The sequence below is a fragment of the Eubalaena glacialis genome, chromosome 12 (genome assembly GCF_028564815.1).
Source record: "Eubalaena glacialis isolate mEubGla1 chromosome 12, mEubGla1.1.hap2.+ XY, whole genome shotgun sequence".
NCBI classification, from domain to species: domain Eukaryota; kingdom Metazoa; phylum Chordata; class Mammalia; order Artiodactyla; family Balaenidae; genus Eubalaena; species Eubalaena glacialis.
In genome coordinates, this window is record NC_083727.1 from 94298255 (window position 1) to 94316226 (window position 17972).

At 38.3% G+C, this 17972-nt stretch overlaps 1 protein-coding gene and 1 pseudogene across 6 annotated transcripts in view; both read left to right on the forward strand.

Moving 5' to 3' along the window:
• Positions 1 to 17698, forward strand: part of FAM135A (family with sequence similarity 135 member A) — a 119980-nt gene extending 102282 nt beyond the window's left edge. For all 6 annotated transcript variants that reach the window (XM_061207067.1, XM_061207070.1, XM_061207072.1 and 3 more), the window contains 2 exons: positions 10406 to 10519; positions 16691 to 17698. In XM_061207067.1, coding sequence (XP_061063050.1) covers positions 10406 to 10519; positions 16691 to 16896 — 320 coding nt within the window. In that variant the 3' untranslated portion in view covers positions 16897 to 17698. The remainder of the gene's footprint in view (positions 1 to 10405; positions 10520 to 16690) is intronic.
• On the forward strand, positions 10853 to 11789 carry LOC133102637 (homocysteine-responsive endoplasmic reticulum-resident ubiquitin-like domain member 2 protein; annotated as a pseudogene).
• Positions 17699 to 17972: the final 274 nt, after the last annotated feature.

Consider the following 17972-nt stretch of genomic DNA (forward strand, 5'->3'; position numbering starts at 1 on the left):
GTACCTTCCTCAAGGAATGTGATCTCCACTTCCTGCTGAAAGTGGAGCCATCACTGAAAGCCGGCTATCGCCCAGCCCGCCCCCGCCTGCCCACTCCCCCGGCTGTGGAGCGGAGGGTGGCACGCTTTTTTGCTAAAGGGCTGGATAGTAAACATTTTGGCCTGTGGGCCATAGGGTCTCAGTTGTAACCACTCAACATAACCACTGTAGCCCCAAAACAGCTATAGACAACACATGAGCTAGTGAGTGTGGCTGCAGTTCAAAAAAACTTTATTTACCAAAAAAAAAAAAGAGGCAGCAGTCCAGACCACACAGGCCTGCCATAGAAGCAGCTGGACTTCTTGATTCCTCGGTTACTGAGGCCCACCTAGAGCGGGAGCCCGTCCTCTTGCTTTCCATCCCTCCCGGTCGTGACCGCTCCACCGCCATGTGAGGCTGCTTCCTTCGAGCCGCAGCCTTCTCATCGTCTTCAGTAGAATGCTCTCCTGGGCCCTCCTTGCATCTTCAGTGAGAACTTTGACAAGAGTTCATTGACAAATGTTTATTACACAGTTATGCTTAGGAAAAGATATATTTCTTTTTTTTTTAATTGTACGATTTTTTTTTAATTTATTTTATTTATTTTACTTTTGGCTGCATTGGATCTTCATTGCCGCTCGCAGGCTTTCTCTAGTTGTGCGAGCGGGGGCTACTCTTTGTTGCGGTGCGTGGGCTTCTCATTGCGGTGGCTTCTCTTGTTGTGGAGCACGGGCTCTAGGCGCACGGGCTTCAGTAGTTGTGGCACGTGGGCTCAGTAGTTGTGGCTCACAGGCTCTAGAGCACAGGCTCAGTAGTTGTGGCACACGGGCTTAGTTGCTCCGCGGCATGTGGGATCTTCCCGGACCAGGGCTCGAACCCATGTCCCCTGCATTGGCAGGCGGATTCTTAACCACTCCGCCACCAGGGAAGCCCAGAAAAGATATTTTTCTTGAATCTTAATATACTTAATCCTGGCATCATTTTTGGTAATTTGATGAGCCAACCCTTTAGATGATTCACCAAGCATTACAGAGCCTTTCTCAACTCTGGTAACCTTCCATTCCACTCCACTGTGAACCCTTACCCATGGCTACACTCCACCCAGAAATTTCAACCAGTATTCCACTCTGTCACTGTAATAGCCTGTCCTTTCTCTCTCACTCCCTTATTCTCGCCTGCTTTCTAGACTCAGTTGAGATGCCTACTCCATCTCCTGAAGATGACCGTGTGCCTCAGGGTTTCATCCCCTTCCTGACCCGTCTCAGACTCTGTGAATTATCACTTTCATCATTCATACACTGTCACCCTTTGCTTTCTATCTAGCCAGCTAGCAAACCTGTCCTACCGCTTCTTCACCTAGCCTGTTGAGCTCTGCCACAAAGGACACGCAGGCGTGCACATCACTACTGCTGTAGATCCGTGGCCTCCCTGTCTGGTTATCTCTTAGTAGCTTCCTACTCATTCCCTTCAAAGTTTCCCACCTCTTTTCCTCAGACTTAAACTACCACTGCTGCCTGCACTTCCACAAATGGCTCTGTTTCCTGTTCTATCTGTGAAAGTCAAGGCCGTCAAGCAAGGACTTTCCTACTGCTTTCTGTTGGCCTACAAGCATCAGCCTACCTAGACCTGTGTGTGCAGCTGCCCGCAGAGTATATTTACGTAGATGCCTCATGGGTGCCTCCAGTGCGGTGTGTTCAGACACCCCTTCTTTCCCCTCAGATTGACTTCTCTGCATCTACCCCGGCAGAAACTTAGAAGTTCTTCTTGACTCCTCTTTCTCCCTTTCCCCACATCTGCTGAGTTACCAAGCCCTGAAACGCCAGCCTGCTTGGTAGCTGGTGGAGCCTCCCTTTCCTTCCTTTGTGACTGCCTCAGTCCAGCCTTCATCACTTTCACTTAGATTATCGCTGTGGCCTCCAAACTGGTTACCCTGCCTCCTGTACGCCCCCTTCTCCTCTGTCTCACTTCCTCATTGGATGAAATGATTTTCTAAAAATTAAATCAGACCGTATTGGTCCTGTTCAAACATCCTCCAGAGTACCTTATAGTTTTCAGGATGAAGTGTAGAGCCCGTGGCTTAGGGCATCAAATCCTGTATAATCTGGCTCCTGGTCCTTTCACGGGCTCCGTATCCTCCTCTGCACGCGGGCATCCTTCGCTGTAGTCACGCCTCACGTGTTTGTGCTTCCTCGCCTTCACCACGCTGCTTCTGCCACCATTCCTCCCCGTGCGTTTGCCCGTCTTTGTAGCACTGATTCTCTTCGTCTTCTAAAATGACACTCCAGCACCACCTGCTCTCCGGAGCTTTCCCTGATGCCCTATCTGATTCGGTGCTCCTCTGCTGTCAGAGTACCAGCACATGCCTTCATATCCCAAATCTCACGTCTCAGGACTGACCGCAGTAATGCATTCCACTCCTCGTTTGCCTGCTACATATCTGTGCTAATATTTCAAACTAAATGTGTCTAAAATGGATAGTTTCTTCTTTTGCTACCTCTTTTTTTGACCTTTTCTAAATGTTACTCTGTCCCCTAGATTGCTTGGTTTGAAACACCTCAGTGTCATCCTTGATTGACCCCACTTCTTTCCTTTGCATACCACATCCCAAGATTGTTAATGTCATCTCTGAACTGCTGTAACATTATATATGAACCTCTTTTATCATAGTCATTATAGCTTATCTCATGTCAGTCATTTTTATGTATCTCAACCTTTTTTCCTTAAGTGGGATCTGTCATGACAACCCTTTCCCACCCTCCCACGTACCCTCAGCATTTACCGTAGTTCTTCCTAGTAGGCGTTCGCTGTCAACCCATTGAATCAACGAGTGATCTTTTCAATATTATGTTCGGTACCCAAAAGCAGGTCAAATATTGTACGGTAAGCTGAAAATCAAACCCATATATTTGGTGAAGGCTGAAGTAGCTTGAACTTGTAAACTTAAGCCCTGGCCTTTTAAATCCATTTTTCATCTTCATTCCTCTCACCATGTCTTCCATCCTGCTCTTGAAACATTGGATACGAACACTAGACAGATTTAGTCATTGAATACAGCCCACTTCATTTGAGTCTTGTTTTAACCTTGTCAAGATTCTGCCTTAAATACTGCTGTCAGTATGAGAAAGAGAATGGGGAATGGTTATTTCATGTGTCGTCTGTTATTAGAATCAGTGAAAGAAAAGTTCTTTTGTAGGTGGAGTTTTGTGATTTTGTTTCTAAGGGTACAAAGTGACAACAGTAAGGTATTTACAGTACACAGAAATACATACTTGATTCACAAAACCACAAGATATTCCTACAAAATCAAATGCATCACATAGTTCTCATGTGAGAGAAACTGACCCTGACCAGAACCACTGTGTGTAGCTACGTGTATAGCACTGTGTGTAGCTGCGTGTATAGCACCGTGTGTAGCTGTGTGTATAGCACTGTGTATAGCTGTGGAGTTTGTACCGGTGCTGCTGCCAGGATAGGAAATGTATGAAAGGCAAAGCCGAATGTCAGTACTCCCTGGGGCCTGTGTATTTACACTGCATTTTCCAAAGTGAGATTTAATTAGCAGTAGTGCTAGTAGCAACATAAGAAAATAAAAACACTAAAGAAAGCATAAGTATAAACTTTTACTGTAAAGATTCTGTAATTCATGGCATTTCCCAACTGAACAGATACTTGTATCACTAAGTTTATAATTATTAGTAGATATGAGTAGGTCTTTTGTACTTGAGTTATTTTTTAAGGATTAGTTAAAACTTTTCCTTACAAGTTAGTAATTTATTATTTGCCTTTTAATGCGTGGCAGGACTTTCATCTCCCCCCCCGGTTGTACCGGTGTAGCACTGTTTAAGAGACGAACTTTGAAGGCACACATAGATACTAGTGTTAGCTGAAACACTGACAAAGGTTACTTGATCTAAATATTAAGTAATTCCGTTTCTTCATTGGTAAAATGGGAATAATAGTATCTTCCTCACAAGACCATTAAAGGCTGAATGAGATAATTCATGTAAAATGATTATGGTCTGAATAGCACGAAACAGTAAATATTAGTTGGTAAAAATAGCTCTAAATGAAGAGGTGCCTGAACTAAAATAAATAGTATTAGTATTATAGATTATAGAAATTTGCTTTCACATTAACATCATAAATCTATTTTAGGAGATTTTTTTTTTTAGCAGAACTGTCAATATTACTAGCTATAAAAACTGTTCAAATGACTTATTAAAATTGTTTTTGTGTTTTAAGATTTCTACTTGTAGCTAGAAATGAATTTATTAGTATACACCTGAATTGAATTAGTATTATTATGGAACATAGCGTGAAAGCATACTGTGTTTTCTAATAATAACTAGTACATTAAATAATACTAAAATATAGAAATAAATAATAGCCAACACACAAGGCACATACCATATTCCAGGTGCCACCCAGGCATGTCATACATGTGGGTGTGTTTAACCTTATGAAGTAGGAGCCCCGTTGCCCCACTTTGCAGGTGAGGACACAGATGCCCAGAGTGGCCGGACGCCGCCTCACTCCAGAAACTAGTACCACAGCCATCGTGCGTGGTCAGACCAGGTCGTGTTAAGCCAGTGATGTGTACTTTCAAGAACTTGAGAAGGTTTTCCTAATTGTAGTTTTAAATATTAACAAATATTTCATTAATTGATTTTAAAATTATAATATTGTCATGGGAGTTGGAACAGGTCTCTCTGAGCTATGTTTTTTTCCTTTCTTTTTTTTTTATCATCTAAAGAATTATGAGAAATGAGTAGTCAATTCCTAGGAAACTGCTACACCTGTATATATACATAAAATTCTTTATTCACAAAGTAGAAATATATGGGTTCACATCAGAAACATAAGTAAGTAAAACAGGAACACATAGAGCAGTGTCTACTTAACCAATTTACGTAGCCAGTATGCTATTCTCAGGTGTTTTTAAACAATCAGGAGCCCTAGAGATGACTGGTCTTTTGTGTTTTACTCTGCTAAAGCCATAAAGTCTTTGATGCCCTGAGCCAATTATTGCTTCTGCTTCTTCTGAATGGCCAATTTCCTCTTCTTTTGAGAAAGCGTAAAGTCACCTGTCTAAAGCAAAATCCAGCCTTCTACCCTCTTCCCTTGTTTATTTAAGCAAAGCCTCCCCTGTGGGTCTTCATTTTGAAACAGTCTTTTCCTCTGCAACATATCATTGGTTAATAGCGTTCCTTAATCGAAAGCTATTCATTATTTTAAAATTAAGGAAGCATTTAAAAGCCTAAAATAATTTGAGTGATTTCTAAAGCAATTAAGAAATGTTATCTTTTTGTAAAATTCAGGTATTTATTAAGTGTGAATTGCCTTTGTTGTTTTGTGAACACAATAGATATTGTAGAGGGCTACAGAAATGTTACATTTAAAAGGAAATTATCTTTTTTGATTAAGGCATTACAATTATAAACAATGATTAAATTTTTTAAAATTTTTATTGCAGTCTAGTTGATTTACAGTGTTGTGTTAGTTTCAGGTGTACACCAAAGTGAATCAGTTATACATATACATATATCCACTCTTTTTTTTAGATTCTTTTCCCATATAGGCCATTACAGAGTATTGAGTAGAGCTCCCTGTGCTATACAGTAGGTCCTTATTAGTTATCTATTTTATACATAGTAGTGTGTATATGTCAATCCCAATCTTCCAATTTATCCCTCCTCCCCTTTCCCCCCAGTAACCATAAGTTTGTTTTCTACATCTGTAACTCTATTTCTGCTTTGTAGATAAGTTCATTTGTACCCTTTTTTTTAGATGCCACAAATAAGCAATATCATATGATAACAATGATTAACTTTTGTAGCAGGTTTTAACTAAAAAACCTATAGCATCCTACAGATTGCTGATAAAATATATCAATAATTTACACAATATAGTTGCAGCATGCTAGCATGTCCTCATTGAATATCAAGGGAAAGAAAGATGAAGGAACCTAGAGCAATGTGGAAGGTAAACAGTATACTGTATCTAGATGAGGTGACAGCAGTGCTGAGTAGTCAAGATTACATAGAGAGAAGGCCCAGGGGCTCTCCTATATTCCATGATGAGGGCTCAAAAAGAGCCAAAGAACAATCTACCCATTGTTGGAATTTCAAGAACAAAATATCCTTATTTTAAGATCTTCCTACGAACATCTGCTTAGAATCTCTTTACCAGCTGTTGAATTCTGACAAACAAAATATAACAATTAAAGAAGTCTCCTGCTGTGCTACTATGGTACAAGATAATCTTTTCTTCCAGCAGATTACAGAGGTGTTTAATAATAGGTATCACTTGATTTGTAATTAACATTTGTATTTTGTTTCTGAAAGTGTAGGAAAGCATCAGCATCAGCTTACATTATTTTAGGAAGCAAATTCTTTCAAATGTATTGAAAATAAATGAGTAAAAATAAGAACAGTTTAATATGGAGTAGACTGTGTCCATTTAGAAAGCACAGGGTTTCTCAGCCTCAGCACTTTGACATTCTGGGCTGGACATTCTTTGTTGTCAGGATCTTTCCTGTGCGTTGTGGGATATTTAGCAGCATCCCTGGCCTCTACCCGCTAAACGCCAGTAGAGCACGCACCCCTCAGCACCTCACACGCCCCACCCCCTGCTTGTGAGAAACAGCGTTGTCTCCAGACACTGCTAAGTGTTCCCTGGAGTGCAAAGCCACCAGTTCAGAACTGCTATTTTTGCCAGTTCCAGAAAGTAACCAGAGATGAGTCAATATGAATTGCTTTAAAACTCATTAAATTTTTCAGAAAAAAAAATGAGCAGCCAAAAATATCAGGAAGACTAAGATAATGAAGGTGAAAGTTACCATTACAATGTTCGTTCATATGTAAACCATGTAATTATGCAGTCCAGAAAAATATTGAACATTTACTTTAATCTTTTTCTTGGCAATCCTGAAAAATAACTAAAATATTTAGAAACTTTTCCGGTTAAACTGTCTCATTCTATAGATGGGGAAATCGTGTTACTTTCCCAAGTTAGAGGTAACTTTTCAACCGAGAATGAGTCACCGTGGGCTGAGTGAAGTGCTAACCCGAAGGCCAGTGGACGAGACCATCTCTGAGCAGGTAGAATCAGTGCAGGTGCAGAGAGGATGAACCTACAGCACAAGGCTCCCCAAATACACACCTCAGACATTGTCATCAGCTGGACTTCAGCTCGGATGAAGTGCTGCCATGATTCCCACCAGCACTGCGCCTCGGGGGCTACCATGTTTCTCTTTGAGTTTCTGCCCTCTCCAGCCAGCACTGCTACACAGGAATGGAAACCAGAAGACTCAGAAAAGGGTCAGAGTCTGTTTAACTTGGTTCTTGGCTAATACAAAAAGCAAACCTTCCATACAGAAGCACAGTACTAGTAATAATACATTGTTGTTGAAAAAGTATTATTAAAATAATTACTAAGTTTAAAATGCATTTTTAAAGTACAGTGCTATCTTGGGAATCACATTTAAAAATATGACAATATCGTGTGTCTATGTCAGTGTCAGAATCTGTGATTGTATCTATTTTATCATCATGGAATCTGAGAGTTAAAGGGTTTCTTGGACGTCCCCTCCTCTCCCTTTGTTGATTTGCGTGCTTCCTCTCCACCGAGCTGCCTGAACCTGGGGAGACGTGGGTACTCTTCTCCAGGGTCTTGGTCTAAAGCCATGATTCTCAGCCTGAGTGCCATTTCTCTGTAGAAGCACAGCAGAATCTCTGCGAAGAGCAATTATTTTGAAAAGTACATTTAATTTTTAATGTAATGACTATTACTCTTATAATGTAAACTATAGAAATAGAGCAGTGCCGAGAAATGGTGGGGGGGGGGGCGGGGAGGTAATTGGAGGGGAGAATAAAGCCCAAGGACAGATTCATTGAGGGACTGCTTTTTTTTTAAGACGGGAAGTATAATACTGTAGTATTTTCCATCCTGATAAGAGTGATGCATCCAGAAGAGAAAATTGTTGATGCGAGAGAAGGATGGCACAGCAACTAGAGGCATGCCCTTAAGCAGACAGGAAGGAGGAGTGGGACCTAGTGCACTAGTGAAAGGGCCGGCCTGAGGCAGCAGCGGGGGCAGGGCGAGAAGGTACAGATGCGGGAGGTGGGTTTTGTGTTACGGTAGAGTCTGCGGAAGCCCCTTCCGACGCCTCCGTGTGCCCAGTGAGACAGGAAGGCCATAAGGTAAGAGGGAGGGGGACCTAGAAGATGCTGGTGGTTTCTGGAGAAGTACAGAGGTGACCATTACTGAGCAAGGCTGCCACCGGCTGTGCAGTGTCATTCCTGTCGATGTGATGGGAGTGATGCCCCCGGAGATGTGCAGTGTGCTTGCCTTCATGGAGGACGCACATACACACCTTTTAGATAAAAGAAGAAGCCAACTGTGCTGTTACATGGCTGGTTTCATGCAGTTCGGGATAAAATTTCAGTTTACAGCATCATACTTAGATTCAGAAAGTACAGTACCTGAAATAACTGGGTTAGAAGTGAAGCTGAGGTACCGTACCACCATGGCTTTCACATTTTTGGCTTGTTTACCCCTCAAAAGAATTTTGGAAAAGTTTGTACCCCCTTGTATAATTTTATGGTGACACCTGAAACTGTTTTCTTTAATTTTAAATAGTTGCAAAGGATATATTTTCTGGCATGTGAAGTAGTATATTTTTACTATGTTCAGCTGGAGTCACAGACTTAGCTCATTTAATTTATGGAAAATATGTGCCATAAAATCTAACTGGCACAGCCATTTCTTGTTGTCAAACAGTCGGTAACATCAAGCTTACTTTTTGGAAGAGGAAGACTTCGTTCATATTTTGCTTGGTTCTCCCAGAGATTTTATACCCCAGGGCCATATACCATAAGAAGATCTGAAACAGATTGGAGAAATGTCTTTCTCTTGTAAAGTAGGAGAAGGAAAAGTCATTTGTAGAAAAGTGCTCATATGGAAGTTGGGATCTGGAAATCAATTTTCTTAAAGCTGTAAATGCCCATCCACACCATGGAGAGTCTTAAATTACCCCTGGGGGTAAGTGTATACCAGTTCACAGACCTCTGCTCTAGGACACACAGACGTTTCCCAAAGTAGTGCCAATGAAGACTGTCATCAAGTGATGCCAAAAGGGGATGAATTTGTCCCGTGAAATGTGAAAATGAAGGGGAAAAAATCAATTTTTCTTAATCTTTCTAAAATATTTTAAACATGTTTGTTCAACTGAGTTAATTCCTGTTATAGACATTCTGTTATTTCACTTATATCTCTAGTATTTTATATATTCAAGTGGCCACAAAGTAGTATCTTCTCAGTGGGAAAAGGAGGGATACCTTATATTTGACACAGAGGGTATATACTGTTTCACCTGGCTATGTGTCAGTCTAAACTCTTCCCATCATTAGGATCCTTAAGTTCCAAGGAAGACAGGGAGCTTCTACCAAGGCTTCCTATGTTCTGGATTCACAGTAGTCCCCACAATTGGCCTGTCTCTAAGAGTCTGAATTTCAGTGCCCATAAAGTATCAAAGTTTTATTCTGGAACATTCCAGAACAAAATTCTCTGTACTACACACCCAATTCTAATGTGTCACCATTATTGATTTGTATCTTATTTAATTATCATATAAAATTTTGATTTTGTATATACTAGTCTGAGCCAAATAGTACATTACTGTAATTAGAACATTACTGGTATTAAAGAGGTCAAGAATGTGGTTTCAGTACTTAAATGAGTTATTTAGCAAAGTATCCCAAGGACACAAGTCCTAAATTCACGTAGTTTACTGAAAAATAAAAAAAAATTAAAATAGACCTGACAAAAGTCTGTTGGATGGATCACAGAAATTCATTGGAAAAAAACGAAAAATCAAAGTGTTTATCCTCTTGACATCATGCTTAAATAAGAAGAAAATATAAGTAATATTAGGCAAGAGTCAAATGAAAACTTAAAATAAAAAGTCAGCTTTAAAGGATTTAAATAGGGTGTTTTGTTTGTTTTTATGGAAGAATATATGTTTCTTTGGGGAATAATCCTAAATATTGATGAATATCCTTTGGAAAGTAAAAGCGTCATGAAACACTTGTTATAGAATTTTTAGCTCACCATATCCAGTCTCCCCCTAACCCCCAGACCACAATCCTTGCTCTCACTCAGTGCAAACACACATTTCTCATATCAGCACATAAACTACATATAAGGAAGCTGGGGATTTTGGTAGAGAACGTATAGAAATTTGGAGAAAGAATTCATCGGTTATTTAAAAAGGCATAAACTTAGTACTACCAAGGAAATAAAGTTTATGGTCACTTAATATGATGCTAATAAGTTATTTCAAATCTGGTTAATTATTGCACTGTAACTCAGTATTTTTTCTTCACAGGGCTTCACTATTTCAAAAATGTTGTACTAGTGGGCTCTCTGCAGGATCGCTACGTTCCTTATCATTCTGCCCGCATTGAAATGTGCAAGACAGCTTTAAAGGACAAACAGTCAGGTAACAAAGTAAATTAGAAGTATTTCAAAGAGCTACGTCTACACATGAGTTTCTCCCAAAGTTTTCTTGCAGTTGTCTTCTCCCTTCTTTTTGTTGTCCTCTCTTTCCTTCGACTTCCTTTTACACCCGCTGATAGTAACAGCTATCCTTCCTCCATTTTTCTTCCTTTCTTTTCTTTTGCTGTGTAAGATGTTTTGGCCAATGACACAGTAGTTGTTCTTTTGAAATCTTTTTTTCATCTAACTACCAATGCTTCTCCGTTTTATTGCCTCAAAAGTAATCCATGCTTTAATTTCCTCCGGATTATTGGGATTGGTGGTTGCAGTAACGGTCATGCTGCATGTTCGGCTGTACTTTACTTTTAGTCAAAGATGGCAGCAAGCGGACTCATCAAGAAATGAAAGAGGAATAGTACAATGTCTGACGCCACAAAAATACAAGTATCATAAGAGATTACTAGTCATCAGTTCCCATATGTAATGCAAGGGAAGTAGACAGCCAGCTTCCTGAGCAGGCTGTTCTGGCTGGACTTCCAGGGTATCCCGCTCTCAGCCCGCTGCAGATGCTGTGGTGGCAACAGATGTATACGCATCAGTATGATACGCAATATCAAGCTGCAGTTTCAGCTCAGGCCACATCAAATGCCAACCCAGCCCAGCCTGCTGCTTCACAGCCTCTAAATGTGGCACATGTTCCTGGAGAAGAACCCTCACCGGCTCCAAACCTAGTGGCCCAAGAAAATCGACCCATGGATGCGAATGTTCAGAGGAATGCACAGGGAGGTCCAGTGCTAAACGAAGAAGACTTCAGTCGAGACCGGCTAGGCTGGATGTACACGTCCTCACGAGCCGCCGTGCTCCCTAGCATCGTGTACTTCTATTCCTCTTTTAGTCGCTTTATCATGGTAATGGGAGCCATGCTACTGGTTTATTTACACCGAGCTGGATGGTTTCCTTTTAGGCAAGAAGGAGGTCAGCAACAGGCTCCCAACAATAATGCCCAGGTCAACAATGATGTGCAGAATGCAAACAATCTAGAACTTGAAGAAATGGAGCGTCTTATGGATGATGGGCTTGAAGATGAGAGTGGAGAAGATGCAGGTGAAGATGCCAGTGCAATTCAAAGGCCTGGATTAATGGCAGCAGCTTGGACTTTTATCACCACCTTCTTTACTTCACGAATACTAGAGGGGCCTCCCCAGGTTGCCAATTAGACCTGAAAAATTGTGCTGGCTGCAAAGGAGGGTCTGAATTTAGGAAAGTGTTTTAAATAACAGTGCAGTTTCAAAACATTGATTACTTTATTTTCATCATCATGTATAGAGGTGTTTTTTTTCCTTAAAGCTTCTCATGCATATAAGTATTTTAAGCACAAATGGACTACTAAATGTGGGATTTTTTTTTTTTAAGATCTTAACAGAACATAGTGTAATAATATTGGTCTTCCAGGTTTTATTAATTTCAATTATGTATATTATACCAAGACAGACCTGTTTGTGTGTCTTCTTTAAAGAGCTGCTTCACGTATAAATGCCTATAGCTAATATCTCAGCCCTTCAATGTATAATTTGAATAAATATATCTATTTTCTGTGAATTATCCTGAAAGTTTTCAACAGAATGACCTCATAGTTTTTAACAAAGAATATTATTTACCTAAAATGTGCTAGTAGCATCTTGCCCAGCCATAAAGCAATAAACTTCTCAATAATCTTAATTTTGACATTTGAATAAATGGAAACTTTCTATTTTAAGGGCATGTATCCCATCAATTGGAATTAGTACCTTAAAAAAAAAAGGCAGCTCTTCAGTGGAATTAATAGTGATATAAAATGTTTGATATAGGCAGTACTTTTATAAAATAAGATTCTGGAAGTTGCTCCCTGTAATTTTTTAAAATAAAAGGTCAATTATAAAAAATAAATAAATAAATAAATAAATAAATAAAATGGACAACCTAGAAGAAATTAATACATTTCTAGAAATGTAAAATCTCCATAGACTGAATCAGGAAGAAATAGAAAATATGAACATATGATTACCAGTAATGAAATTTAGTCAGAAAAAAAAAAAAAAACCCTCCCAACAAACAAAAGTGCAGGACCACACAGATTCACTGGTGAATTCTACCAAAAATTTGAAGAGAGATAACAACTATCCTCAAACTATTCTAAAAAATTGAAGATGATGAAAGACTTACATTATTCTACAATGCCAGCATCACCCTGATACCAAAACCAAACAAAGGCACCACAAAAAAAGAAAATTATAAGTCAGTATCATTGATGAACATAGAAGCAAAAATCCTCAACAAAATATTAGCAAACCAAATTCAACAACGCATTAAAGGGATCATACACCAAAAGTGGGATTTATCCCAGGGATGCAAGGATGGTTCAGTATCTGCAAATCAGTGGATGTGATACACCACACTAACAAAACAAAGGATAAAAATCACATGATCATCTCAATAGATGCCGAAAGGGACTTCCCAGGTGGTCCAGTGGCTAAGATTCCACGTTCCCAATGCAGGGGGCCTGGGTTTGATCCCTGGTGAGGGAACTAGATCCCACATGGCCACAACTAAGAGTTTGCATGCTGCAACTAAAGATCCCATATGCTGCAACTGAAGATCCCGCATGCCGTAACTAAGACCCAGCACAGCCAAATTAATAAAAATAAATATTTTTTTAAAAATAGATGCCGAAAAAGCATTTGACAAAATTCAACATCCATTCATGATAAAAACTCTCATCACAGTGGGTATGGAGGGAACCTACCTCAATATAATAAAGGCCATTTATGACAAACCCATAGCTAACTTCATACTCAACGGTGAAAAGCTGAAAGCATTTCCTCTAAGATCAGGAACAAACCAAGGATGTCCACTATCATTACTTTTATTCAAATAGCATTGGAAGTCCTACCCACAGCAATCAGACAGAAAGATAAATAAAAGTCATCCAAATTGGAAGGGGAGAAGTAAAACTGTCACTGTTTGCAGATGGCATGATACTATTTGCTTTTCTATGTACTAATAATGAACTATGATAAAGAGAAAGCAAAAAAAGAATCCTGTTTAAAATCGCATCAAAAACGATAAAATACCTAGGGAATAAACTTAACCAAGGAGGTGAAAGACCTATACTCTGAAAACTATGAAACATTGATGAAGGAAATTGAAGATGATACAAAGAAATGAAAAGATATCCATGTTCATGGATTGGAAAAATTAATATTGTTAAAATGTCCATACTCCCCAAGGCAATTTACAGGTTCAGAGCAATCCTTATCAATATACCAATGGTATTTTTCACAGAACTAGAACAAATAATCCTAAAATTTATATGGAACCAAAAAAGATCCCAAATAGCCAAAGCAATCTTGAGAAAAAAAAGAAGAAATCTGGACAGTCACACTCCCTGACTTCAGACTATACTATAAAACTGCAGTCATCAAAACAGCGTGGTACTGGCACAGAAACAGCCACACAGATCAATGGAACAGAATAAAGACCCCAGAAATAAACCCACACACCTATGGGCAATTAATCGATGACAAAAGAGGGAAAAACACGCAATGGGGAAAAGATAGTCTCTTCAATAAGTGCTGCTGGGGAAACTGGACAACTACATGTAAAAAGATGAAATTAGAACATTTTCTCACACCATGTAAAAAAATTAGACTCAAAATGTATTAAAGATCTAAATGGAAGACCAGAAGCCATAAAACTCTTACAAGAAAACATAGGCAGAACACTCTTTGGCATAAGTCACAGGAATATTTGCATCTGGCTCCTCAGGCAATGGAAACAAAAGCAAAAATAAACAAATGGGACCTAAATAAAGTTTTCAGTGTGAAAGCTTTTGCACAGCAAAGCAAAGGAAACCATCAACAAAACAAAAAGACAACCTACTGAATGGGAGAAAATATTTGCAGATGATACGACCAGTAAGCCAAAATATGTAAACAGTTCATGCAACTCAACATCAAAAAAATGAACAAACAGATTATAAAATGGGCGGAAGACCTAAATAGACATTTTTCCAAAGAAGACATACAGAGGCTAGCAGGCACATGAAAAGCTGCTCAACATCACTAATCATCAGGGAAATGCAAATCGAGATCACAATAACAAATACTGGTGAGAATGTGGAGAAAAGGGAACCCTCGTACATTTGTAGTGGGAATGTAAACTGGTGCAGCCATTGTGGCAAACAGTATGGAGTTTCAAAAAATTTTAAACATTATAGAACTACCACATGATCCAGCAATTCCACTTCTGGGCATATAGCCAAAGAAAATACTAATTCCAAAACTTATGTGCACTCCAGTATTCATAGCAGCATTGTTTATAGTAGCCAAGACATCAGAGCAACCTGAGTGTCCATCAACTGATGAATGGACAAAGAAGATGTGTATCTACATAATGGAATACTACTCAGCCATAAAAGAGAATGCAATATTGCCATTTGCAGCAACATAGATGGACCTGGAGGGCATTATGCTTAGTGAAATAAGTCAGACAGAGAAAGACAAATACTGTATGATATCCCTTATAGGTGGAATCTAAAAAATAAAACGAACAAATATAATGAAACAGAAACAGACTCACAGATACAGAGAACAAACTAGTGCTTCCCAGTGGGAAGAGGGATGGGGGAGGGGCAAGATAGAGATAGGAGATTAAGGGATACAAACTACTGGGACTTCCCTGGTGGCGCAGTGGTTAAGAATCCGCCTGCCAATGCAGGGGACACGGGTTCGATCCCTGGTCCGGGAAGATCCCGCGTGCCGCGGAGCAACTAAGCCCGTGTGTCTCAACTACTAAGCCTGTGCTCTAGAGCCCGCAAGCCACGGCTACTGAGCCCACGCACCACAACTATTGAAGCCCTCGTGCCTGGAGCCCGTGCTCCACAACATGAGAAGCCCGCGCACCGCATCGAAGAGTAGCCCCCGCTCACCACAACTAGAGAAAGCCCGCTTACAGCAACAAAAACCCAACGCGGTCAAAAATAAATAAAATTTAAAAAAAAGAAGAGATACAAACTACTATGCATAAAATAAATAAGCTACAAGGATGTATTGTACAGCACAGGGAATAGAGCCAATATTTTATAATAACTTTAAATGGAGTATAATCTATAAAAATATTGAATCAATATGTTTGTACACCTGAAACTAATATAATATTGTAAATCAACTATACTTCAATTAAAAAAAGAAGTAAATAATTTTTAAAAACCGTTTTTTATGAAATCTATATGATATTGATCCCTCTTTTAAACACCTCTCTTCTTTCTCTAATTATGCTTCTGTATATTATTCGCTTCTCATCATTCCTCAAGGCTACATCCTGCCTCTCCCCTGAAATTTAATACCTGCCTCCCTAAAATTCACGTTTGATGGATATGTGTTAGCATATCATCTGTTAGTAATATAGTAATGCATGAGCATTAAAAACTGTTTTGCCCCTTTTAAGGCAGTTTGTGCTTGTATGTGTATATGTATGTAACCTTTACCTTTTATGCTTTGCATGCCCTCAATAAATCCATTGTAAGAATTAACCAAAAAGAGGGAGAGAAGAGCACAACTTTGAAATTAAAAGCAAAACCAAGCATTAAATAAACCTGCAGGCAAAAAAAAAAAAAAAAAATTCTCAATTTGACCTTTGAGCCAAACTCACATTGTTCTTCTCATTATGGGAAGTTGCCCTTCTTTCTCAAGATAATTTGGAAATATGTGGAATAACGTTGGCTGCCATGGAAACTTTTTTAAAGTATTTGCTCTTGACTCAAGTTTTAAATTTTGTTTTATCAGAATGTCTCAGCATGGCTCCTTTACTTTCATAATGAGTCATAATTGACTTAAGGTTGAAGAAAACTATTTGCTCTGTTATATTCATTGCTTTTAATTAAAAATATCAAGTTGGCAAGAATAATGTATGATAAATTTATTTTACTTGACTAGATAAATAATGTGATTATATTTTCTCTAAAACAGTCTCAAAAGTGATATTCAAGTGATATTTTAAAAAAACCTTTTAAAAGACAATTTTCTGCTTTAAACGGAAATAATGTAACTAAATTTTATAAATTATATAAAAGTTGGCATAGAATTTTTTTTCAGTTCTTCTTGTGAACCGATTTTCCTTTTTTCTATTTGTTCCATAGGACAGATCTATTCAGAAATGATCCACAACTTGCTTCGCCCGGTTCTGCAAAGCAAGGATTGTAACTTGGTTCGATATAATGTCATCAATGCATTGCCCAATACAGCTGATTCACTCATTGGGAGAGCTGCACATATAGCTGTTCTGGATTCGGAAATATTTTTAGAGAAATTCTTTCTGGTTGCCGCCCTCAAATATTTCCATTAGGATTAAATGCATTGGTAGAGACTTGACAATTACCTCATTCAACAGTGATTCAGATAATGTATTATATTAAACTGTAGATGCTGATAAGTTCTAAGAAATATTTATACCTTTTTATATGGAAGATAATTTATATCATCCATGTTTAGAGCTTTTTAAACATCAACTTTACTTTCTAGGTAATGTGGCTGTGCAATATTTTTTTAATTTTATCTTTTTACTTTTCTATTACTTTTTCATATATTTTGCTACATAAGTATTTCAGTGAAACTCTAAGCCCATATGTATGTCTGATTGTTTATTATTGGCTTTCCACAATCCTCACATCAGACACATCGTATTAGAGGCCATTATTGCTAGAATAGCATGGGATTTTAAATTTTCTAGTATTGGGGTATTATTTAGTTAATCATAAATTTTACTTTTGACATTTTACTATGTTTTAACTGGAAATAAAATTATGGCTGCTAAAATATATTTTTTGAAATCAACTCTTTTGCCCTCTCAAATCGGGTAGTTCATATATGACAACGTTATGAACATTTTCTATAAAAGAATCATTATTACTGTTGCTAGTAAACATATGTCATGCCTATTAAAATATATTTTCTACTGGTGATTTCAACATTATTTCTCATATTGACTTTTATTACTGGAACTTTTCATGTTCATTTTAGCAGCATCTAGAGATTTTTGAATGTTTGAATGCCCTCTGCCTTGATTTGGTTGGAATTTTGCTAAATTTGGAAATGTTGCTTGAACTTTCTGACTACATTTCTTTAACTTTTTTCATGGACTTCCTTGTATGTACATAATAATTAAATGTTGAAATTTATGAACTACTTTTATGAATTTAGATAATTTTTAAATATTGTTAAAATTTGTTGAACTAAAGAGTAATGTAAATAAAATAATTCATGTTTCAAATGGAACAAAATAATTAACTTTACATGTTTGGTGATACAGATGCAAATGTTTTGATATATGGAGATGTAAAGTCTTTTGACTTTATTCAAGGTGCTGAATAGCATTAAATTCACTATTTTCCTTTCTCGTTTTACTTGTGGAAAAAATAATGC